This window comes from Podarcis liolepis (genome assembly GCF_965112155.1).
Source record: "Podarcis liolepis genome assembly, chromosome: 11".
NCBI classification, from domain to species: Eukaryota; Metazoa; Chordata; class Lepidosauria; order Squamata; family Lacertidae; genus Podarcis; species Podarcis liolepis.
Window position 1 is genome coordinate 518,374 of NC_139565.1, and position 25,418 is coordinate 543,791.

General features: G+C 40.6%; 2 protein-coding genes across 6 annotated transcripts in view; one reads left to right on the top strand and one right to left on the bottom strand.

The window, feature by feature from the left end:
- LOC310688208 (uncharacterized protein) overlaps positions 1-55 on the bottom strand; it is a gene marked incomplete at its 5' end in the record, with an annotated part of 10,973 nt that extends 10,918 nt beyond the window's left edge. Inside the window, one exon of the mRNA XM_083464333.1 lies at positions 35-55. Coding sequence (XP_083320459.1) covers positions 35-55 — 21 coding nt within the window. The remainder of the gene's footprint in view (positions 1-34) is intronic.
- PIP5K1B (phosphatidylinositol-4-phosphate 5-kinase type 1 beta) overlaps positions 1-25,418 on the top strand; it is a gene marked incomplete at its 3' end in the record, with an annotated part of 97,504 nt that overhangs the window by 2,155 nt on the left and 69,931 nt on the right. For 4 of the 5 annotated variants that reach the window (XR_014516939.1, XM_083464923.1, XM_083464925.1 and 1 more), the window contains exons 2-3: positions 14,169-14,250; positions 15,649-15,732. Coding sequence is in view for 3 of the 5 variants with exons in the window: in XM_083464923.1 (XP_083321049.1) it covers positions 15,649-15,732 (84 nt within the window). The remainder of the gene's footprint in view (positions 1-14,168; positions 14,251-15,648; positions 15,733-25,418) is intronic. The other variant, XM_083464924.1, reaches the window with a different exon arrangement.

Consider the following 25,418-nt stretch of genomic DNA (forward strand, 5'->3'; position numbering starts at 1 on the left):
AGCACTATAAAAATGTATTATGCTTAAATATCACCTTGTACCAGAAACACGCCATCCACTATGCAGATCTTCACGCAGCTGCCTACCTCTCACAATTCATTAATAATAATAATAAATTTTATTTATATCCCGCCCTCCGAAGCCGGGCTCAGGGCGGCTAACAACAATAAAACAGTACAAAAGTACAACACAAACAACACTCTAAAATCATTCATTATAAAATTAATTCAAATCAAGCCACTGGCAACCATTGGGCCAGAGCTCCGCGAAGATTGCCGAGGGAGGGAGTCAGGCTGTCAACAGTCCAAAGCCACAATACAGCTGTTTGCGTGTTTGTGTCAGCCACTCAGGTTGCACATCTAAATCTTGAATCAGCACAACATGCTTGAATCAGCAAGGTCATATGAGACCTAGCCCACCCCTCCTTTAGGACCAGCCCAGCAGACTAACAAAATGTTACTTGTATCTCACAGTTCTCAGCTTAAACATCTCTAGTGCTTCCTTAAGGACCTGCTGCTAATCCTATCATAAAACTTGAGAGGTAGACCTGTTCTTGCTTGCAGACAAATACTAAGCTGAAATGACTCTGCAGCCGCAGGAGTGATCCATGGATCAGGTCTACCTCCCAAGTTTTATGAAGAGAATTGCAAGTATCCGTGTGTATTTTCACCGTGTTATTTGATTTACTTTTCTTTTGTTTATACCTGCCCTTCCTTGTCTGCTCTTTACATAATGCAAACAGAATCAATAGAAAGAAAATTAGAGGCCAGGGATGCAATGAGTCAAAAAGTGTCAGTTAATCCACTTTCGGAGTCTTGCGGAAGATTAACCCAGAGGGTTTTGCGGTTCTTGTGGGTAAGTTATGGCTACTTTAAAACATGTGAAATTGTTACATATACATTCTTATTGTTTAATAATGATTTATTGCTAATCACTTTGAGATGAGTGATTAATAAGTGGAGTAAAATAAAAATGCTATGCAAAAATAATCTGTTATTTATTATGGGTTGTCTAGTCCAAACCCCTGCAATGCTGAAATAATGACTTGACTTGTAACACAGTGGGCATGACACTTGCGTGTAATTTACTTACATGATTGTGACTGTAGGTGCACAGCCCCAAAATAAATAAATGAATGGGGGAGTGGCACCTGCTGTGGAAAGAGCCTTCCTTCCTGAGCTCTGGGGAGGCGCAGGAAGGCCCTGGGATGCTCCCGGAGCCCTTGGGTGTCCCTGCAGAGGCCGGTAAGGAAGGTGCTGCATGGGGAAAGGTTCTGGGGCTCCTGGCTTTACAGGATTTGGGGTGGACTCCCAGAACCGAACCCTCACATAAGTGGTTGGGCCCACTGTATATCGTAAGGGCTGAACTTTGAGCTTCTACAAATTTCTGTACTTGTGTGGCAATTGTCTGTCATAAGTGGTTTGTTACAGCAAAAGATTTTGGTTCTCTAGGAAGGCCAGTTAAAGCTGACATAAGAACTAGATAGTTGTAGCTTAAATCTGGGTGTCATTTTGCAGTGGATAGATAGATTTTAAATATAAAAAGTTCACATTTTAATTGTAAGACTTTCTAGGTAGCATTTGAGTTGTTTGGCGTTGTTTCTGTTAGGAAGTCTTGCTGTCTATAGAGTGAACTGTACCCATGGAATGAAACAAATCTTACTACAAACAATATCTAATTGTTTAATTGAAATAGTCAGTTGACTTCACACTAGGCAATTCTCCCTTAAATTTGTAGTGTTAATATCTTCAGTGGTGCTTTACTGTAGAAGCAGCTATTGCAGAGTCCTGCAGGAGTATAAATCTTCTACTACCAGTTTTAACAAGTTTGAATTGAGAGCTTTGCTAGTGACAGTTTTCATTAGATATTAAATACATGTGGGAATTGTATGCTGTGTTCTTTATGTTGCTGTTTTATAACTTGTTTCTGACAAAGCTATAACTAGTGTTTCTAGATCATGTTTGCAGATACCAGGACAGTGAATAATGGAAGTATTTTTACTGTTTGTAGTTTCATGAGAATACTGACGCAAAAGCAAGTCACCTTGTGATTTTTTTTAAAAAATACTGGATTTTATTAAGAATAAGAAAGTTGTTTTGGTACACTTGAACAAAATGAATGCATCTGCTAAATATTGAATAGAGTTTCCTGTTTTTTCAGATCCCCTTCCTTCTCTACCTCCCAACACCATTTCTAAAACTAAAATTTTATTTCTTCCTTTCCTCTTTAAATGGCAGGCATGTCCCATGCCATCTTTGGCCATTTTCTTAGCTTTACAAAAATTAGGCGTTCAGGCCCATCAGCACCAATCCTAGCAGGCAAAACTTGCCCAACTGGTTTGACCCACTCTAGCAATCTTTCTTTACAACCAGGTTTACAGGATTGTAGGGGGAGGATCCTTGGGAGATAATGCACAGCACCCTCCCCATCTCATTGCAGTTTGTTGAACCTTGGCAGAAAAAAACCTTATCTGAAAAAGCCTTGTTGCCTTGCTGATTATGCGGTGTCCTCTTACTGTAGCCAGGGAATTAAGAACTTGAAAATGTTCTAAGTGTGTATCACTTGTTTATCATTAAGCTAAACATAGCTTGTCAGTTCATATAAATTGTTTTCAGCAATGAGGGCAGGTGCGGTGTAAAACCTTGCTGTTCTCACCTTTTGTAAGACAGAAACTAGATGGTCCCTCTGAGCATTGCTGTTCGAAAATAATCATCACAGCTAATCTTTTGCTCAAGCAAGCCCTGAAAAGATTATTCTTTTACAAAAAAGTTTTGTTTTCAGAAACTGCTTGACCTTGCATCAAAAGTATGTGTTGGATGAGATTTGTTCTCAGGTAAGTGTATGCAGAATTGCAGCTTAAATAGATTTACTTAGTGTTACATAGGGACGCGGGTGGCGCTGTGGTCTAAACCACAGAGCCTAGGTCTTGCCGATCAGAAGGTCGGCGCTTTGAATCCCCGCAACAGGTACACCATTGTCCGGTTCCAGCTCCCGCCAACCAAGCAGTTCGAAAGCACATCGAAGTGCAAGTAGAAAAATAGGTACTGCTCCGGCAGGAAGGTAAATGGCGTTTCCGTGCACTGCTCTGGTTCGCCAGAAGCGGCTTAGTCATGCTGGCCACATGACCCAGAAGCTGTCTGCAGACAAACGCCGGCTCTCTCAGCCTATAGAGCGAGATGAGCGCGCAACCTCAGAGTAAAATGCGACTGGACCTAATGGTACCTTTACCTTTAATGTTACATTGGTCAACTTGTGAAAGATTAATAATGACAGAGAATGTCTTATGTGACAACTGCCTAAATGCTTTATATCATGTAGAAATTAAAATTCTTCCCCAGTTTCAATCATATTTGTTAGAAATAGTGAAACAAGCAAAAGATGATTATCATTTATCAGCAAATTAGGTATACTGTACAGTGAAGTGTATGTACATGGTTATTAGTTAATTTATCTAAGTATCTTGCATGTTTTTAAATGAGCACAAATAAATGCAAAATAGCATGAGGCACAAGCTACCTTTAAATAGACTTCAAAGGTATAATTATTTCAACAGTTTTTCCTCAAAGATTACTTTAGCAGTAGCTGTAAAGTATCTTAGCACATGCTTCCGAAAGTAGGTTGTCAGTGAACAGATATTAGAAAACGATTGTCCCTTATTAGACTAAACTCTTTATTGAATTATTTGTTATATGTTCCATTTTACAATTATGAAGATGGTGGCTTAGTTTGCATGTAGCACTAAACCATGGTTTATTTGAATGATGGTTTATATGATTGATTGTATGAAACCCTGCCCAACAGCTCAACTATGGTTTGTTTACTGCCAACAAACCACAGTCTGAAGACATGTTTGTGGTTTACGAACCTTGATCCTTGACCTGGTTTTAACAGTGACTTGGCACCCTTCCTTAACCATGTTGTCTTCAGCCAGCTGTTGAGCATATGAACACCCTTTAGTAGTTTTTAAAAACCACCCAACTGAATGTTCTCCATGACTTTGGGAAGACAAACTGCTCTTTGTCCTATGGTGAAAGCTTTAACGAAATCTCCAGGTGCTTATTGGTTCTCTACTGCATTTGTAGAGTGTGAGCCAGAATGGTTCAGAATCAGAATGGTTCCTGTGGGCATATTCAGATGCAGATAGGAACCATTCTGATTGCAGCCGCTGCTTGCACTCACCGCTCAGCATATTCATGAGGAAGCAGTACCATTAATGCATTTCACCATCATGTGAAAAACAAACAGAAGAAATGATATCTGAGCTGCTTCATGCTGTGCTAAGTTGTACCTGATTAAATAAGGGTGAATTTTTCCATTACTAGTCTAGGCAAATTCAGAAGGATCTAACCTGGATTGATAGCATACTTCCATTTTCAGGAGCAGAAGGCTAAATATCCAAAGCTGGTGTTAGCAGATGTTGGAGGTACCACTACTGCTGGAGGATTTGCTTACTGTGTTTAATCTAAGTTACCTATCCTGCAGGATGCAAGCATGCATCCACACTACATGTTTGCATTTGTGATTTTGTAATTATCTCACATTGAAAGAAGAGTGGGGGAGAAGGGCAGGTTTTGGTTCACTTTTTTAAGATAAGCCAGTATCCCATTTGCCCCTCAGTTTCTCCCACGGTGTGCAGATAAATAGCTGAATGGACTTGATTCCTCCATAAAAAGGGGACATACAGTGAAAATATTGCTTAAGGATTCCTACTCAGCTCATGTTTCTGGGTATGAACTTCATTAATTTTGGTCCTGCTTTTACAGCCTTGACTAAGTATATTTAATTGGAAATATGTAATGCATTCAGTGACACTCATTTTCTAGTAAGACTGCTTAAGATAGAAGGTTTGCTCTCATGCAAGATATTACAGTATAGACCACCTTAACATGTTCAAAAGATAAGCATGAATAAACAGGTTTGTTTTGGTACTATTGGAGTTTCAGAGATAACTGAAGGGAGAACCCATTGTAATTCTCAGGTTTAAACTTTACTACTATATTTTTGTCAAGAGTCTCAAATAACATTTTCAGTGAATTTTGTTGAATTCCCAGAACAGAATAGAGTTGCTTGTTCCCTAGTTTAGCTGCTTAAAAGCTACAATCAGATTTTCAGGTTGCACTGTGCCAGTCGCCTACACTAACTAAAACCCCTGTTACAAGTCAAGAACATAACTAAGCCCTTAAAATGCAGCCATGGAGTGGCAAAGATGTAGTCTCTTCTGTTTCCCTGTGCTTGACAAACAGGCTAGCCTCCTGCTCTTGAAGAGTAGAATTAGGCTAGCTGTGTGGGCAGGTCTTTCTGTGACTGCAAGGAACATGCAGGGATGGAAGGTATGCTCAGCTCTTTCTGTGCTCCATTGGGTCACTTTGCGACATCATATGAAGCAAATTTGCATGATAGCTAAAACAGCAGAGTTTTATTCTTCTGTCACAGTTTAAAAGTACTGTGTGTTCTTTGTAGTATTCTGAAACATTACGTAGATTTACTTCTGCATCTTGCGCTTTTTAGTATCTTCATAATTAACAAAATACAATGGGTGATAGTGATGTCCTGCTTGTGCAGAGAAAATCCGCCTGTGCAACTGCCCCTTCAACGCCCCCTGCACCCCAGTCCTACTGAGCAGATTTTGGGGGGTGTGGGGGACTGGGGGGAAAGGAGAGAAAGTAAAGGCTCTATTGCTCAGCTGGAGGCTGCCTTGTGTGAGCAGACACTCAGTCAGGCTATACTGAATCTCGCGCATAAAGACAAACCTCCTCGGTCTGTTAGATTCTAACAAAAATCTTAAGCCATGGCAACATTTTTGCTTTTATATGTGTTGTTGTTGTTGTTGTTGTTGTTGTTGTTGTTGTTGTTGTTGTTGTTGTCCCTCTCACTTTTTCTTCTTTTTTCCTGTATCACTTTTTTTCTTTTAACTGAAATCACCTTAATAAAATGCAATTTTTAAAAAAGCCATGGCAACATCTGGATGGCAGTGCTGTTTCCCCTTTCATTGTCTTTGATTTGCTGGTACTTTCTTCTGGACGGGCCTCACACTGTGATTGTTTATAGACAAGAGATGTTCTGGTGATTAGTCTATTTCTTTTAATCCCATGCCTAGAGAGGGTCCTGTCTAATTAGTCTTCCTCCCACACCCTTCTACAATCACAAATCTTATTATGCCTGGTTCTTTGTAGCAAAAGAACATTCCAAAGTTGGCTGCATCTTTGAAAATATTCAAACAGCTGTACTGATCATACCCATTGTGAAGCAGACATAACAGAAATACAAACATATTTTATTCTATTAGTCAAAAGGAACTTGGCCAGAGACAGGTCAGAATTGTAGCCCCCCCCCCCCATCTTATCCCACTGTAGTCAATGAACATGCACACTGTGAGAAACCATAGCTATACAGAATAACTGCAAGGAGCATTCCACTTATGGAACAGGATTTCATACTTCCACTGTTCTCCCCCCCCCCCCCGCAAGCAAAAAGAGCTGAGGGGGTGTCTCTGAAATGCTGTTCCAGTGGCAGGAGCGGGTTGGGGGTTGCAGTTGTTTGGATCCTGCCAATTCTTCTATCTCCAGCTCTTGAATGATGAGCTAAAACTGAAAGGTTATACAAAGATTAACTATTGCTTCTTTTTTGAGGCTGGTAAGGGTGGGACTTATGTTTCTTAGAATCCCCTTAAGTGCTCAGAACGTCTGTTTGTAACAAAGGATCAGGTCTTATTCAATTTAATGTTTTCTTCTTAATTTAGATTTATAGCGAATGCACAGCAGTTCTTAGCTTATGACTGTACCTTTGTATTTCTTTTTTTTAATTTCGTGAACACAAATTCATGTGTGTGAAGAAAAAAAGCAATATTTATATTCAATGTTTACATTTTGCATAATCTTGTAGAGCTCTATATGTACAGAATTGATTCAATATGTATTATTCCCTTCAGTATGTTTTATTTCCATTGGGAGAGGCAACATCCTTTTCAGAGGCTTCTGTATTCAGACAAGTTCTTACTTGGATATAAGAAACACCATTCATTTATCCAAAATAAATTGGCCACAGTGTTCTCTGGAAACTGATTGCTTATCGATCCTTTCTGAGAGGTATCAGTCCTCTGCAGATACATGTGTAATCAAAATCTAATAAGTTTATTTTAATCTGTTTATGGTAATTGTGGTTGCTAGAAGCAAATTTCCAGGGCTGCACAGGCACACAATTTTTATGCAGCAACGTTGAAGGCACAAAATATTCTTTCCTAGACACTCCCATGTTTATATTACATTTTCCCCAGCCCAGTACAGATCAAGCTTACCAAGGAGAAATATTTTCTACCATGGGTTTGCTTAGTTACCTTTTTAAACAATAGTTTGGTGTGACGTTTCTGTCATGTATATGTGCTAAAGAGTGAGGAATATATGGAGTAGTGAAGCTTCCCCCACATTAATCAATTGTTAAATTTGTCTGCTCACACATAGATTACTGGGAATGTGATCTCTAATAATTGGGGATCATGTAGTGAGCATAAATATATTGCAAATCCAACTCAGAGTGATGGCATTGTTTCCACTGTCGCTCTGAATTGGCTTTGTGTGGCATTGTCACTGTCATATTTTGTTCTATGTTGATGATACAAAGCCAGTTCAGAGGAAAGACAAGAACATTGCGCTTGCTTGGAATGGGAACATAGCCAGCATTGGGTTATATAGTCTTAACAACGTAGGCACTTGCCAGCATTATGTCAGGCAGGCCAGTCTTGATTCTGCACTACTCTCTGATGACCACTTCAGATACAAATTAAACAAACAAACAAAGTCAGAGGTGGCTTGCACCTTCCATTGCTACTTCTGGTTATGGATCACTGAAAATAATGCTATTTTTCCTTCAGAGCTATTTTATTTAATATGCAGATACCTAGCTGAATTAATTGACTAATGAAAACCATATGATTGATATTTCTTTTACTAGGTGACAGCCCTAAAACCCAGCAAAGCCATCATTTTCAAGTTACTTTCTTTTATGTACTTATTTAGCAACTGAAATGCACGAAGAATGATATAAAACTTAACAAGGTGCTGAAAATGTTGTGGATCTTTTGTATATAAATTTCTTCTAGTTAGCAAATGGAATGACGTGTATGTGCTTACAGTATTTGTAGTGATGTTTGCAGCTGTCCTTGTAAAAAAAAAAACAAAGCACAAATATCTTTTGTCCTTCCCTGTTTCATTAACTTAGATTCTGACCATATAAATCATAGTATATGATACTCTTGTGGTGGGACGGACCTTTCCTTCTCCTTGTGGTTGCAATGCCTGTACCCAACCCAGCCTTTTAAACAAACAGCTTGATCTGCAGAAATAAGCAGGTGTGAGTTTTCATAACATGGATCTAATATAATCATCTGCTCATTTTTGCAGGTCAGGCTACTGTCAGCTTGCTCTTTGCCTCATTTCATTTTAAGGAGGGGGATGTTTTAACCCCCACAAAACATGGTAAGTGGTGCATTTGCAGAAAAAGCTCACAGCTGAGTTAAGTGACCTTTACTCCCAGTGTGTGCATAGGATTGCAGCCTCCATTACTGTGTTGTTTCCAGAAGCCTGGATGCTGTGGGTTCTGGATATGACAGGACTGGTGTTACAGAGGAGAGGATAATTAATTTCCCATTTGATGTGGATTGGCTGCTCTTTTGGGACAGGGCATTTTTGTTTTGTCTTACCTTTGTTTTGTATACAGATAGGTAGCCGTGTTGGTCTGCCATAGTCAAAAATAAAAAAATTCCTTCCAGTAGCACCTTAAAGACCAACTAAGTTAGTTCTTGGTATGAGCTTTCGTGTGCATGCACACTTCTTCAGATACACTTCTTCAGATACACTTCTTCAGATACACTGTGTATCTGAAGAAGTGTGCATGCACACGAAAGCTCATACCAAGAACTAACTTAGTTGGTCTTTAAGGTGCTACTGGAAGGAATTTTTTTATTTTTGACTTTGTTTTGTAGCAAATGATCACTTTTGTCATGTGCTTCGAAGTTCTGTTTGCTTTTTAGTCAGGCTGCTTCTTCATCTTTCCAGAGCTGCAAAAGGGCCGCTGGAGTTCTCAGGCGGCTCTGAGGCTGCCAGCTGGCCATTCCTGCCCTCAGCCATTCTTGTGAATTTCACCATGTATCTGACCTTTCAGAACTCAGTTTGTGTTAGTGATTCTGAACTTGAAGCCTGGGGATACTCAGTTTTATCTTGCTATCCTTTACACTTGTCTGTGTAGCTTTGAGAATTATCTAGAGGGATTCAGTATGTGAGCTTTAAAAGATATTTGATATTTTTAGCACATTTGCCCATCATAGAAATTGAGACTACCAGACCATTTCCGGGGGGGGGGGGGATGATTTAGCTGTACAGTGGTGCCTTGCAAGACGAAAATAATTCGTTCCGCGAGTCTTTTCGTCTTGCGATGTTTTTCGTCTTGCGAAGCACGGTCCGTCGCAACTGCGCCTCTTCAAGACGTTTTTGTCTTGCGAAGCAAGCCCATAGGGAAATTCGTCTAGTGAAGCAACGCAAAACCGAAAAACCCTTTCGTCTAGCGAGTTTTTCGTCTTGCGAGGCATTCGTCTTGTGGGGCACCACTGTACTATGATTTTGAGTTTGTTAATAATAAGCTATAGTTTCCATGACTTTAGTATCATTAAAATTCACTTTAAATAATTCACATTTCTGCTATGCAGTTATTGCTATTACATAGACTAGCTAATGCTATAAGGAAATACTTATTGAACACTGCTATTAAAGCTGTAGCAAGCTCTTCAGGGTACACAGTTGTGCTTGAGAAAATGTGATTTGCAGATTTTATGCTGCAGAGGCATTTTACTGGTTGTAATCAGTATTACGTTTGTCATAATTATAACTGGCATTCCTTTGCAGTTGATAGTGTTCTCTGTTTTTCAGGTCCTCATGAGCTGGAGTATGCAAAACTGTGTTTGTTTGTTTTGATATTTGAGGAAATATGAGTTTCACCCCTCATGTGGTGTAGATTTATAAAGGCTAAGTGGGCCCTTGCTACTTGCATGTGTGAAACCAGGAACTGTGCTCTTTCTGGTTCACTAGTAGCCTATTATACCAGAGGGGATCTGACTACAGATGGGTGCAGCATCTGAGCAATCAAAACTATTCCTGTAACTCCTGGAATGAATAGAATGCATCCAAAACTTCACGCTGGTACAGTCTTTTCTAGTAGCGCCCTGGTTTTTTGGAGGGAGCCTAACAGGAAAGAGTTTCAATTTAGACCTCTATTAGAGGTCTGCCATGTTTACTGAACATGAGGCTCTTATTCTGGGCCTCCATGTTTGGGGGGGAAACACATTTTTCCCGGCATTTCTTTAATCTCAGCTAGATAGGTGGTTAGGAGGCAGAGATCAAAAACTGTGACACTCCAGGAGTTTCCCTTTTGTTAGACTCAAAGGAGGGCTGCACCAAAGTGGCAAGAATTGGTGGGTGGGTGTGCATTTTAGTTGCAGAATCTCTTCTGTAACTGTGCAGGAATGTGACACACTCACTGGGCAGCAGAAATATTTAAAGAAACTGAGTTAGTAAAAAATGCCTACCAAGCAAATGTTGAACTTGAGGAGGACTGGCAGTCTTCCAGCCCTGTCGGAGAACATACTGATACTTTCCCAAGAATAACAGCATAGTGGGATGCCTAAACGAATTTGCATAAGAACACTTCTGCATCCGGATCCTGCTAAAACTTTGTCCAGGTCTACACAAGAGATGGAAAGTTTCAGACATGCAAGTAGGGGTGGCTGAATCTATCCATTTCTCTTTCTCTCTATTTCTCACTTTACCTGTTACTTTTCATTTTAAGTTCAGTTGTCCACATTTCCATATTAGTTTGTGAATTTCTTTTCTCATGAAAATTCATCAGCATTTCAGTTCAAATTTCTCCTAGCATACACAATTCCCCTTAATATAATGCATCATGGTATGCTATTTTGACTTGTATATGCATTTGTATGCATGCATTTTCGTACACTTTACTTGGCTAGAGAACTGCATTGCAAATTTCAAAAAGTGTGAATTTTGAAAGATGGCTGTGTTTTTTCAGTATTGTTTTGGAAAGTGTGAATTAGAGAACTTCATATTTAAATGCAAACTGAGCCAAATTTCTATCCCATCTCAACATTCAAGACAGTTCAATTAACAGAACTGTGTTCTTATATGGTTGAGCTTCTTGCATGGTCAATTGTTCTTCAAGTCAGGAGTTCACCATATGTCTCCCTAACCTTGGCAATTTTACAGGGCAATGTTCATATGGATAAAAATGTTGTTGAATAAAATTTCCAGATATATTGAGCACAACTAGCCTCTCTTTCACATTGAGCATGAATGTTTTGCTATTATTGGAGGAATATTTTGAAGCTGCTGATTGTATCTCAGGATAGTGGTGGATTAGTGTGGTTTTTGTGTGTGTGTTTTTGTGGGTTTTAGAAACAAGACACGGGTGGCACTGTGGGTTAAACCACAGAGCCTAGGACTTGCCGATCAGAAGGTCGGCGGTTCGAATCCCCGCGACAGGGTGAGCTCCCGTTGTTCGGTCCCAGCTCCTGCCAACCTAGCAGTTCGAAAGCACGTCAAAGTAGATAAATAGGTACCGCTCCAGCGAGAAGGTAAACAGCATTTCTGCGCACTGCTCTGGTTCGCCAGAAGCGGCTTAGTCATGCTGGCCACGTGACCTGGAAGCTGTACACCGGCTCCCTCTGCCAATAAAGTGAGATGAGCGCCCCAACCCAAGAGTCAATCATGACTGGAACTAATGGTCAGGGGTCCCTTTACCCTTTACCTATAAATAAGAATAATGTTATATAAATAAGCATGCCAGGTTTTCTCATGTCATTTGTATATCACAAAAATAGCATAATGTGAAAAAATATCTACAACATATGTTTCATTATTAGTGATCAATGTATAAGCTCTTGGTTCATGAATTGATTCAAACAATTAGGAAGAAGAAGAAGAGGAGGAGGGGTGAGGAAGAGGGGAAGGGGGAATGGCGAGTGGGGTTGGGTGGTTATGCTTCTATTCTACTTGGGGGGAGGGTGTTGTGTCGGTTCTCTAACTATTCACTTGTTGTATTTCCTTGGTGGTGAGAGAGGTGGGGGGTGGCCTAGGGTGTGGTTGGTTGTCTTTCGTTGGTTGTAGTGAGATTTGTTTTTGTGAGTGTGCATTTTTGAATCAGGCTAGCCAGATTGATTCATATGCTGTCGGCGGATTCTTGTTGTTGTTGTCTTGTTGGACTGTGTGTGTGATAAAGGGGAACCATACCAGGGTGAAGGCGTCTTCTTCTATTTGTCAGTTTCAGTTTATTGGTTAGTTTTTCTAATAAGGCTGTTTCCCATACTATTTGATACCTTTGGTCCATGCTTCCTCCTGACAAGTCTGTCCAGTGTCTGGCTATGATGTTTCTGGCTGCTGAGAGTAGGTGGGTTATGAGCTCTTTGTGGTGTGAGTGGGCATTATTATCTTGGAAGATGTTTAGTAGGGCCAGTTCTGGGGTGACTTCTAATACTTGCTTAACTATTTTGCATATTTCTTGTATGATTGTTGTCCAAAAGAGTTGGATTTTAGGACATTCCCACCACATGTGGAGGTATGTGCCTGTGGAGGTGCATCCTCTCCAGCATTTTGGTGAGGTTCCTAGACATATTAGCATTATTTTCCGTGGTGTTAGGTACCACCTATGAGTTTCAGAGTGAGTTCTTTTCTCTGGTATGGATTTAAAGGGAGGTTTGGACCACATTCTGGTCTACTAGGTGGGGTTAATCTCATAGCCTACGTCGTCCTCCCATTGTTTTTTTATTACATTGAGGGGGTTTGTGGGATTTTGGAGCAGTATTTTGTATATTGTGGATACCATCACTTTGCTGTGTCCTTTGGTTGTTAGGAGGAGGTTTTCAAAGGTTGTCAAGGGCCTAGTTGCTGCTGATTTTACTACTGGGTCGTTTAAGAGGGCATGTAATTGGTGGTGTGTTACCCAGGGCATTTGGGTGTCCCCAAGTTTGTCTTGTATTTCTTGTGTTGATATGGGTTTCTTCTTTTTGTAGAAGTCTGCTAGGCATTATAAGCCTTTGGCTTGCCAGGTTTTTATCTGGAGATTTTGAGCTGCGTGTTGGAATAATGGGTGGTGTGCCAGGGGGATTAGTGGGGATGGGATTTGGGACAGTTTGCCTACTTCTTCTTTCCATGCTTTAAGCATGGTCTTAGTGAACATTGTGTTATACTTTTACACATCTTCTTCACCCCTCCCACCAAAACACCTCAGTGTAACAGTTGCCCAATAGACTGGAAAGCTTACTACAGTTTTGTAACATTTTGGTTTGTCCTAATAAAGGTACTTCCAATTATGGAGTCTTTCTTTCAGACCAAAAGAACTACAGTGGTGCCCCGCAAGACGAATGCCTCGCAAGACAGAAAACTCGCTAGACGAAAGAGTTTTCCATTTTGGAGGTGCTTCGCAAGACGATTTTCCTGTGCTTGCTTCACAAGACGACAATGCCTTGCAAGTTCCTGCGTTTTTCCCCCTCCCCCCCTTTTTCTAAGCCGCTAAGCCGCTTATCAGCTGATCCGATCAGCAGATAAGCCGCTAATAGCGCTAATCCGCTAATCCGTCAATGGGCTTGCTTCGTAAGACGAAAAAAAACGCTAGACGAAGAGAATCACAGAACGGATTCTTTTTGTCTTGTGAGGCACCACTGTACCTTCATTTTATTTGCTACTTGTTCAGCAGCCTCCTACTTAAACATAATAAATTCAGTTATTTGCATGAATTTGAATCATTCATGGGAAGCAGAAGTAAAAGGATTGGGCCCCTAGGGAAGAGTTCTAACCCTGTTTATAATCAGGTCCTTTCAGATTGGTTGCCCCTTTCCCAGTCATCTCCTTTCTCCTTTCTTCAAGACAGGCACAGTATTTTATTTTGTGGATTTACCACCTTCTGAGAATGTTTTATAATTAGGAGGTCATTGAGACTTTGACATTGTATTTAGGACAAAGGCTGTATTTGAGCATAGAAATGAGGAACTTGTGATTGGCTCACTGCAACTAGGTGTGCACATGTAAGGTATAATATAATTTATATGGTTAATTGGGCAGCATATAAACTCTGTAAATGAATAAATAAGTAACTATGTTTTGCTTTAACAGGGTCTTGGAAAAACTGACAGCATCCATGAATGGGCTGGTTGTCTCTCTAAAGTCCAGATTATTTGCAACATAGCTGGGAAAGGTAGGTTCCTTGTAATAACAGTATTAATCTAACAGAGTTTATAAGACTGCTTCTTCTGGTGTAGGTGGTATATTCAGGCGTAGGCTGGAGAAAGCAAAAGAGAGACTTGTGGTGCTGCGGGCCAAGGACAGTTTTGAAGTACCCTCCTGCTTTATTTTTGTAGTAATTCAGCTCAACATTGGTCTTTCGGGTGTCAAAAATGTTGAATCAAAACTCTAAAATCAGAAGCATATATTTCCTGGTAACTTCTATAGTAAGAAGATTGTTAAGAGGAACCCTTCTGGATCAGGCAAAAGACCCATCTAGTCCAGAAACCTGTTCTCACAGTGGCCAACCAAATGTTGACGGGAAGCCCAGAAGCAGGAGCTGAGTGCAAGAGCACTCCGCCCCCCAACACACCCACTTGTGAGTCTCAGCAGCTGGTATTCAGAGGAGGCTGCCGCCTGTGGTTAAGTTCTTCTACCACCACCCTCTGTTTACATTGAGGACTAAAACTAAAGCTATGACCATAAAAGACAAGCATTACTGGTCCAGTTTGACTGTCACATGAACCCAAGGTAGGCCTCTGTGAGGGGGTCTGTCCGCCTTGCAGCATGATGTAATCATCAGGTGAATGAAACTTCAAGCTACAGCTGCAACTTGAATTCCTTTTTGAACTTGGCTGTGCCAAGGAAAGGTGGGCAGGTTAATCTCAAACTGTCTGGCAGTCTTTATTAGGCCCAAGCAGTGGAGGTTCCCCACCACTGCATTAAACCATTGTTTAAAACAAACAAACACTGTTATATGCTGTTCAAAAGTCCCTATGGCGTTCCTCTTCTGCTGCTGCTGCTGCTGTGCTGCAGATGAAGCAAGCCATTGTCATGTCATCCAAACCTGGCCTTGTGGTTTGTTTCTCTCCAAAGAACCCATGAAGGATAACCACTGATTGTTCTTGGCTCACTGCTAGTGGTTTACTTAGAGTAAAATAAACTACGAGTTCAAGTTTGGATGGCATGACAAGCCAGGCTGTGGCTTGCTTCATCTGCAGCAGGGCAGCAGGCTGGAGAGGAGCTCCATAGGAACTGTGGAAAAGCAGGCACATTAATTCATAGTTCATTTTAAAATACGGTTTAATTAGATGTGTGAACCAGGACACAGCTAATGAGTGGTCTGTCAGTCCAAGGCACCTTATATTATTATCTTTTAGGTGCCGCAATGTCCTTTGTGTTCTTTTCTGCTTTTAATGGCATTTGATCTGTCTTTTAGGCTATATACTCCCTCTCTTTTTCTGACATTTTACTGACTTCTACTCCCGTGTTGATCTGATGCTGTTCTTATTTTATGTTTACTGCTTTATTATTTGACTATTATATACAACTTGTATTCAAATCCTTAGATATATTTTTTTAAACTTTTCAGATGCAGTCTATATCTGAAAATGGAGATCCTCCTTCCGGAAAACAAAATGAAACAAAACAAAACGAGGAGAAAACGTACAAAAAGGTTTTTGTTGCATGTAACTTTTTTGGAAATATTGTACACTGGTACAGAACACTAATGTTGACACTTCTAATCCCCCCCATGAACTACACCAAAGCAGAAGATTTATTTCAAGAGTGGGGCAGTCTCAAAGATCTTTTAGGGCTAGTTCACATGTTGTCATCTTAATATGGAGTTAAATTTACAAAAGCTTCCCTCCCAGTCGTGGCTAGCAGCCACATTTATTAATTTAGGCAGACCCTTTCTATACCACTTAAAATATAAAAATATCTCTTAAGTGATGCAAACTAAAGCAACAAATGTTACAAAAATACACAGTAAAAATGTTAATTCAAATTACTATTAAACATATACTGATACCTGTTCCTTCCACTTCTGACACACCTCCCCACTCAAAACCTCTCTGACTCCAGACTCTCACCCAGGACTCTATCAAGCTATGGCAGCTGTCAGCAAGGGCCCAAACCAACTCACAGATCACCCCTCAAAATCTCACAACAAACAGGGTCCTGGAACCTGCTGACAATCACCCTAGTCTCTCCTTCTAGTCTTGCTTTTATGCTAGACACCAGTGAAGTTGATACAGGTTGCCTACAGCTGTGTCCCATTCAGCACTCAGCCAGCTGCACTGCACACATCTCATTCCTGGATGCAGCAGCCGCACAAGCTGGGGAGAAGCCGCAACCTCACCTTGGCCTTCCTACCCTTCCCCATCAAGGAGGAAGCTTGTTGCCCACTCGCCTTCCTTTTTCTTGTTAGAGAAGATCACGGAAACCGCATCCCCGATCCTTTCCTTGTCCTCTCTGATGGCTGCTGTTGCTTGTTGTTACTTATCCAAAGTGCAGGCAGTAGCAGCCAATGAGAAGGCTTAGTAATCTTGGATTACTTGATTTATTTATTTTTTTAAATGCACTGATCGACTGCAAATGCACCTTTGGAGAAGCAACTTACATAAAGTTGTTATTTTGCATCCAGCCTGAGAGCCCCTCAGTTTAGCACACTGTCCTGTAGAAATAAACAAATCTAATATTTACTCTCTGGAATGTTTAATGTGACAGAGATGAGAACTTTTAAAGCTGGAAATTAAACTTGGCCTATTCTCTTAATGACATTTAAATTTTGCAGTTTAACATAAACAGAAGACTCTGAACTTGCATTTAGAAATAGCCTAAATTTTAAGGAATTGGAAAATCTCTCAAATTGTTCTGAAAAGTCCAGGAGAGACAAAATGTGGTTTCCAGAGCCCTTTATGGCTGCTAACAACCCAGTGATGGCCACAATCATGAAATCAGCCACAACAGACTCCACCATCAGGATGTTGTGACTCAGTAAGCAGCTTACATATGGAAGATCCAGCGACAAAATTTGGATGAAGGGTTTCCTGTGCTTTTCCTATCTGCATCTTGGTGGGTCCATGGGAATGGATACATCAAAAGATTCTCAATTAGTTTTAGCTGAGTAACTCCGTATTCAGACTTGCTTCCATATTGATGGTGCAGTGATGCTTATGGGAGGTGACAGAGAGAACCAAGAGAGGCCCATAAAATCCATGGAACAAGCAGAATTTGCTGCCAGAATACAAAATTTTTTGATTCTTCATTCTGCACTATCTCTTAATAATAATTGTACCATTTGCAGAGATTTTGTTCTATTTTGAGAGTATGTTGAACAAGGGGTAAAGTCACATGGAAAGTTTTAGTTTCTGGTTTGACATCTAGTCATAGCTATCAACCTTCCCTTTTTTTGTGGGAAATTCCCTTATTCCAGCGCCGTTTCCCGCTGCTTCCCACTGCTATCCCAGATTCTTAGATATCCCGTAGACTGTCCCCGGGACAGGTGAGGCTGCTAATCCCTTATTTTTGAGGCTGCTGATCCCTTATTTTCAAATCTGAAAGCTGGCAGCTTAGCATCTAATTGTCCATAAGGTAAAATGTAAACATGCAAATATGCCTGAGACTTAGTGGTATTTTCCATGTGCTGTTCTGGCAATAGTAATTTTAATAACCACAGTTCTCTTTTGGTAAGTCATACAGTTCACTTATTTGGACAAGTAATAAAATCAGACAATCTGAAAGATTACCTGTATAAACAGAAATATCTGTTCTTAGAAATGAATCACAAGATGTTTTTGTGTAATTACATGCAATGGTTTACCTTCCAGAAACTTATTTATGTAACTGGCTAACATTGATTTGAGGGAGGTTTCTTATTAGGCTCTAGGTAGTGTCGTTAAACATTATCTTTAAGGGTAATACTTATGCTACTTACATAGAAGTGTTCACATGGACCCTAGTAGGACCTCAGTAGGGCTACATCTGAATGGGACTCGGGTGGTCCTGGGGTCTAAACCACCAAGCCTCTTGGGCTAGCCAGTCGTAAGATGGTGGTTTGAATTTGCGCGGCGGGGTGAGCTCCCATTGCTCTGTCCCATTTCCTGCCAACCTAGCAGTTTGAAAGCACACCAGTGCAAGTAGATAAACAGGTACTGCTATGGCAAAAAGGTAAACCATGTTTCCGTGCGTTCTGGCTTCCATCAGAAGCGGTTTAGTCACGCTGGCCATGACCCGGAAAAGCTGTCTGTGGACAAACATCGGCTTCCTTGGCTGGAAAGTGGAGATGAGTGCCGCACCCATCCTAAATATCTTTGGAGAAGGTTAAGAAAAGCTTGGCCTATCGCTCAACATCCAAAAAACCAAAGTTCTGCACCAACAAGCACAAAAGAATCCCTCTGCGGTGCCACAAATCCAACTCAATGGTGTAACGTTGGGAGATGTTGATCTCTTCTCCTACTTGGGCAGTTCTGTTTCCACAAGGGCTAACATTGATGCCATAATCTAGCATCGTCTGAGCTCTGTGAGTGCGGCTTTCTCCCGATTGAAGTGCAGAGTGTTTGAGGACCAGGACATTTGCAGGGAAACCAAAACGCTTGTTTACAAAGCTATTGTACTGTATGCTTGTGAAATGTGGACCACTTATAAACACCATTTCCAGCTCCTCAAAAGATTACATCAATGGTGTCTCTGAAAGTTTTTACACATCACTTGGGAAAGCAGGTAAACTAATGCCAGTGTACTGGATGAAGCAATGATCACCAGTGTTGAAGCAATGATTCTTCAACATCAACTTCGTTGGACTAGTGATGTGCGGATGCTGATTCTCGTCTTCCAAAGCAACTACTCTACTCCAAACTTTAAAATGGAAAGTGTACTGCTGGTGGTCAACAAAAGAGGTTCAAAGACTCTCAAGGCCAGTCTAAAAAAATGTAGTATAAACACAGACAACTGGGAAACACTGGCCTGCGAGTGCTCCAATTGGAGAACAGTCTTTACCAAAGGTGAACCCTCACCATGATCAACTCCCACCTGGAAACCTATGTCCCCACTTTGGAAGGACGTGTGTGGATCCAGAATTGGCCTCCATAGTCACTTACGGACTCACTGTTAAAACCGTGTTTATGGGAAGACAATCTTACTCAGCTGCAAGTTATCGCCAAAGAAGAAAAACAGGACTTAACCGTCCAGTGGTCCTTTACCTTTGCCTTTTACCTTATATCTGAATGGCATCTAAAGTACTTTTTAAAGATGCTCCAGACACTAATCTCTAAACGTGTTTATAGGCAAATTACTTGCCCCCCCTTCCATTCCATATAAAACCTCTTAAAAAGGAAAAGACTTCCTTAAAATCCAACATCACTTAGATTTGATAATCCAGCTTCAAAGTCTCTCCCTACAGTGACCCTTTCTCCACATCAGCTGGTTATTTGCTGAGGAACTGCTGCTTTCTAAGGGGATTCAGGGACATGTTCTTGAGGGTATGATCTCAAAAGAACAGACAACAGTGGCCAGTCTCAATATTCGTGTACAAACCAGGGGCACAGGGAATTATTCTATTTTGTGAAAGTAATAATTCTGTTGTGACTCCTGTTAGTTGTCTTATAATCTGGTTAGAAACTAAGAAGAGCCCTTCTGTATCCCAGCAAAAGGCAGACCTGGTCTGGCATTCTGTTTGCACAGTGGGCAGCCTCAAGCAGGACATGAGCGCAATGCCACTCTCCTTGCATGTGCTCACAAGCAATGAGTATTGAGAGGCATCTCTGATTCCATAGGCAATATGTAGCCGCCCTGACGAGGACCCATTGACAGCACTGATATACAGTGCTTTTCTGCTTGGAAAAAGAGTGTTGGTACCCTCAGAAAAAAAGCACTGCTGGTATCTTTTTCAGGAAAGGGGACCCTAAACTCTTATTCTGAATTGTTAACATGTGTAACCTGAATTCAGTCATGTACTGGCATTTCTAGTACTGTATTACTTCTGTGAAAAAGGAAAAATGTGCTGATGCATTTTGGAGTAGCAGAATCTGAATCCTTTCTAGAATTGGTACACATATGGAAGTTCTTCTTATCATTGTTCCAAAGGTTGCACGATAGTTACTGATTACAGATGACAACTATAAATATTAAGGCTGTATTCTGCCTGTTTCCACTTCCTTCTGTTGCATATTTTAATAGCCAATGGTTTGCAGGTTGAGCATTCAAGCAGCTGCTGACTTTGTACAGATTATATCCCAGGTGTTTATGGATTATTATATTCCTAAAGGGAAATATTTATCAATGGAGGGGCAAAAAAGTTAAATATTTTTCTCAAGTTGGAAAAAGGCCCTACTTAAAGGTAAATTGAGTTGACTGTTGCTTTATAATAACATATAATAACATATTAATAGAGAACAAAGAGTTCAATGTAATCAGAAGTTCCATGACTCAGATTTGCCTTCTCCATATGACTGGAACCTGAGAGTTAGAAAGTGATTCATTCGGAGTTCAAGGACTGCAGCACCAAAACCTGCTTCCTTTTAGATTTATAGTTGTATTTTAATATAACGGTACTGGAAGATTGATTTGAGCTGCAGTCTTTTACTTCCATTTTCTTCAGTTGGCTGGTGTAGGTGTGGGAGCCTTGTGCAAGTTGAAGATACAACCATTACATTTTAAAAAGAGAAGCTGTCTTCATTCTGAAACAACAATGTGGAAAGTACCGTATTTTTCGCTCTATAACACGCACCTGACCATAACACGCACATCGTTTTTAGAGGAGGAAAACAAGGGAAAAAATATTCTGAATGAAACAGTGGACGTATCATTTCTGTGCTTCATGCTGTGGCCACAGACATGTGATCTGATGGTGAATTTGGGGTGACCCAATGCAAAAATCCTGAGAATCCCTGTGGATCCATGCTTTGTAACCACGTTTTTGCACCATTGCAGCCCCAGGCAACAGTGGGTGCGTGATTTTTTTTGGGGGGGGGAACAGGCTGTAGCCATGGACATGCTATGTGCTCTGATGGTGAATTTTGGCTGACCCAATGCAAAGATCCTGAGGATCCATGTGGATCCATGCTTTGTAACCACGTTTTTGCACCATTGCAGCCCCAGGCAACAATGGGTGTGTGATTTTGGGGGGGCAGGCTGTAGCCATGGACATGCTGTGTGCTCTGATGGTGAATTTGGGGTGACCCAATGCAAAGATCCTGAAGATCCATGTGGATCCATGCTTTGTAACCACATTTTAAGTGGGGAGGGAAGGAAAAACACAGAAGGCTAAGAATGCAGGAGAGGGCTATAACGTGAGGAAAGGAAGGCAAAAGTTTCCACCCACCCACCCACACAAGCCAGCCACTGTTTAAGGATTTCATCCTTTTAAATGGAAGAAAGCATATTTGAATGCTGTGTGTCTCCAAAAACAAAAAGCAGGAAGTCAAATCAGAATTTTAAGCCGAACCTGTAATCTCTCTTCCCTTCACAAACATTGTTCCCTCCGGAGCAGGGACAGGATAGAGCGACACTCTGCTTTCCTCTCTACTTGCCTGGAGGGGAGGGGCTTTCCCTGCTCTTTGTTCCGTTTGAGCAAACACAGCAACGAAACAGAGCAGAGTAAGACCCTGAGGCAGAATGCAGGAAAGCAACAGCTTCCTGTCTCACGGAGCTCCCTTCTCCCTGAAGCGCGGTTTGATTTTTGCCTCATTTTTCGGCTCCAGGGACCACACATTCGCTGCATAACACGCACAGACATTTCCCCTTCCTTTTTAGGAGAAAAAATCTGCGTGTTATAGAGCGAAAAATACGGTAGTTTTAGGAGATGGTCAGAAAGAAATGGAGGTATACTTCAGGCAGCCTTGATTGTTTCGTAGAAGTGCTAACAAAGTATGAAAGAGGACTTTATGCCTCATCCATTTGTGCTTCCTGTATAAAATCCGAAAGGGAGTCCCTGCATCTCCCCCATTTTGTGATGCTTGAGCTGTAGGTCATCTGAAACATGTACATTTTACTGTGCTGGTGAGAAATTCATCCTTTGGACATTACACAAGAAGTATGATCAGAATCACTGGCATGCTGTCAGTTGGATTCTCTGTGTATTATAATTATTTATTAGATTTATATATTCTTTTTTAGATTTATATGTGGATTTTCTGTGTAATGCTGAGTTATGGTTAAACTGGTCAAAATCTGAAAATATCTGTAAGATTACGTAATGCAGTCACCCCATTTTCCACCTACAGGAGAGGGAGGCTATTGGGAAGAAAACTTGGTATGGTATTGTTGATTCATAAATCTAAAAATGCATGAAATGTTAGTGGCATGTTAAATTGTTATAAAATTGTTATAAAAATTGTTATTAAATTGTTATAAAAAAATTACAGGTTACTAACCATTACTTGGTTTTATTTCTAAATATTTATCTTGAGGTGCTTCTTCACAAGGTTTTTTCTCAAGAATAGCCATGCTTTGTTCACTCACTTTTTGTAGAGCATCTACATAATGTAGTCACCCTGTCATTGTCATCCTGTATTTTTCCCTCCATGTGTTCATGGGAGCTGGCATGTTTAGCCTGGAGAAGAGGAGGTTAAGGGGTGATATGATAGCCATGTTCAAATATATAAAAGGATGTCCCATAGAAGAGGGAGAAAGGTTGTTTTCTGCTGCTCCAGAGAAGCGGACACGGAGCAATGGATCCAAACTACAAGAAAGAAGATTCCACCTAAACATTAGGAAGAACTTCCTGACAGTAAGAGCTGTTTGACAGTGGAATTTGCTGCCAAGGAGTGTAGTGGAGTCTCCTACTTTGGAGGTCTTTAAGCAGAGGCTTGACAACCATATATCAGGAGTGCTCTGATGGTGTTTCCTGCTTGGCAGGGGGTTGGGCTCGATGGCCCTTGTGGTCTCTTCCAACTCTATGATTCTATGATTCTATTCTATGATTCTATGTTCCATCTTTTCTGGGATTGCCTTAGAACATAGCGAAACCTTTCTAATTGTGGAGTGGGCTTTAATAGTAGGAGAGGATATATTAATTGCAATTTCTCCCTCTAGGCACCCACATGTGTGGGTTAAACAGAGTTTCAAAATTCCATTCTTGGCAGCTAAATTAAAAGCATAGGAATTAGACTGTAAAACCTGGCTTTGACAAGTCTAGCTGTGAAATAAGTTGGCTCCCCTTTCTTACCCTGCTTAATAAAGAATCAGCAACAACTTGTAAAATAAATTTTAAAATAAGATTTACTTACTTTATAATTATGCATTGGTTCACAGCAACAGTAACACTAAAAACTATGCAGGCAGAATACAATCGTACCTCGGCTCCTGAACAATTGAAAATCGGAAGTGAGTGTTCCAGTTTTTGAACTTTTTTTGGAAGTGTTTCCGGTGTGCCTGTGCAGTCGGAAACCAATTGGAAGCTGCCCCTTGGTTTCCAAACATTTCAGAAGTCGAAAGGACTTCTGGAATGGATTCCTTTAGACTTCTGAGGTACAACTGTACTTATATTTACAGTATAACCAGCTTCAGGCCTAAAGCTGGAGCGAATGGAGGCATGCCAGCATCCAACGCTGGTCAAAGGAAAAGAGAGAGGAAGGGGTTAGTACAATATGCTCCTTCCTCTTCAGGACAGGAGGAGAAATGACATCACACTGAGCCCTCTCTACCAATTGTATTTCTATGATCTTAGTATTTGCCATTCAGCAATCTGGCTCTGTGGACTTAGCCCCTCCTCAAGCTAACTAGCAATAATATGCATTTGTTAGGTTTGGCTGCTAATTTCCCGCACTAATAAGACGGTAGTGGGTTGCGAATACTTTCCCTTGTAAGAGTTAAGGCAAATGGTACATAGATATGTAGGTAATCTTTTTTCATCTGTTGTGCATTTTCTCATACCCCATAGGATACATTTTTTCTACTATGGTGGTTGCTTGTTCCCATCAGGCGTTAACAATTGCAATGTGCTACTGGGGTCAATAAATAGTTCTGTATTTAAGAATAAAGAGAGTATTTTCTCACATGCCAACAATGCCTCTCAATAAAGAAGACAACAATGATTGCTCATGACCACAACAACTGGTCAAACTGATCCACTCTCATTAGAATACTATTAACCTAAAGGTAGTCTAGCATCCCTTATTCAGATAGATAGATAGATGGATAGATAGATAGATAGATAGATAGATAGATAGATAGATAGATAGATAGACAGACAGACAGACAGTGTAACTTTAGCATCCATCTTTTCTGAAACTTTCTGTTTTTTTATAGAATTGATTCCTTTAATCTACAAACTCTTTCTGCTAGCATCTGTTTCAGTAGGGGATTGTTCAGTTCACAGAAAGGATCAGTCTGAAACAAAGTCTACTCAAAGTTACATAATTTAGTTCTTATGCAGGACATTAATCTTTTATAAAAGACCTTTTCAAGGCAGAAATGGGAAATTTGTGAATGAGCCATTCAGTTCCTTTACCAATTAAAAGTTTCATTTTAGGAATGAGCTTTTGTGCCTTGTTCTTAGCAAACTGCACGTTAGGAACTGTTATGCAACTTGAAAAATCTGATATTAATTAGTTTAAAAAACACAATATTACTCATCGGCATGCTGCTTCTCATTTGAAAAATAAGTTGAAACTAGAGAATCGCCTGGCCAGCACACAACATTAAGTTATAGTTTAAAATAAACTATGGTTTAAGGGCATGAGTGCCTTTCTCCCCCCTCACTCCAGGCTCTGCTCGGCAGAGGAAAATAAAAAGTCATAATCTTGCTTGTTGTGCCATGTGAGCCAAGGCCTGTGGTCTCTTTCCTCCATGCACACAATGAGTGGTAAACCAAGAAGTAACTAGTTTGGTCCCCTGTGCGACAGAATCAGGAGCAAGGAAGAGTGGAGCTGTTGTGTACATTAAACCACATTTTTAACTTAAATAAGCTGCTGTGCCTGACTCGGAATATGTTTGCTGTCAAGATTCTTGAAGCCATAGGTGTTATGAGACTTAACTGATTTGCTACTCTGAAAAGTCTTTTGTATTATATTTTGATTGGTGGAGTGTGCTGTGTGAATTTTCTCTCAGAATTCTCTTTCCTGGATTTCATTATATAAAACTCAAATGGAATGTATGTGAGATAGATAGATAGATAGATAGATAGATAGATAGATAGATAGATAGATAGATTCTGTCTTCTTAGCCATTATATTTTGTCTTGTAATCTTGTGTTTCTAGAATTTAAAGTAATCTGAGCTGCCAGCCATTTGTTTGGCTTGATTCTCTGCAATTTCATAGAATCATAGAGTTGGAAGAGACCACAAGGGCCATTGAGTCCAACCCCCTGCCACGCAGGAAACACCATCAGAGCACTCCTGACATATGGTTGTCAAGCCT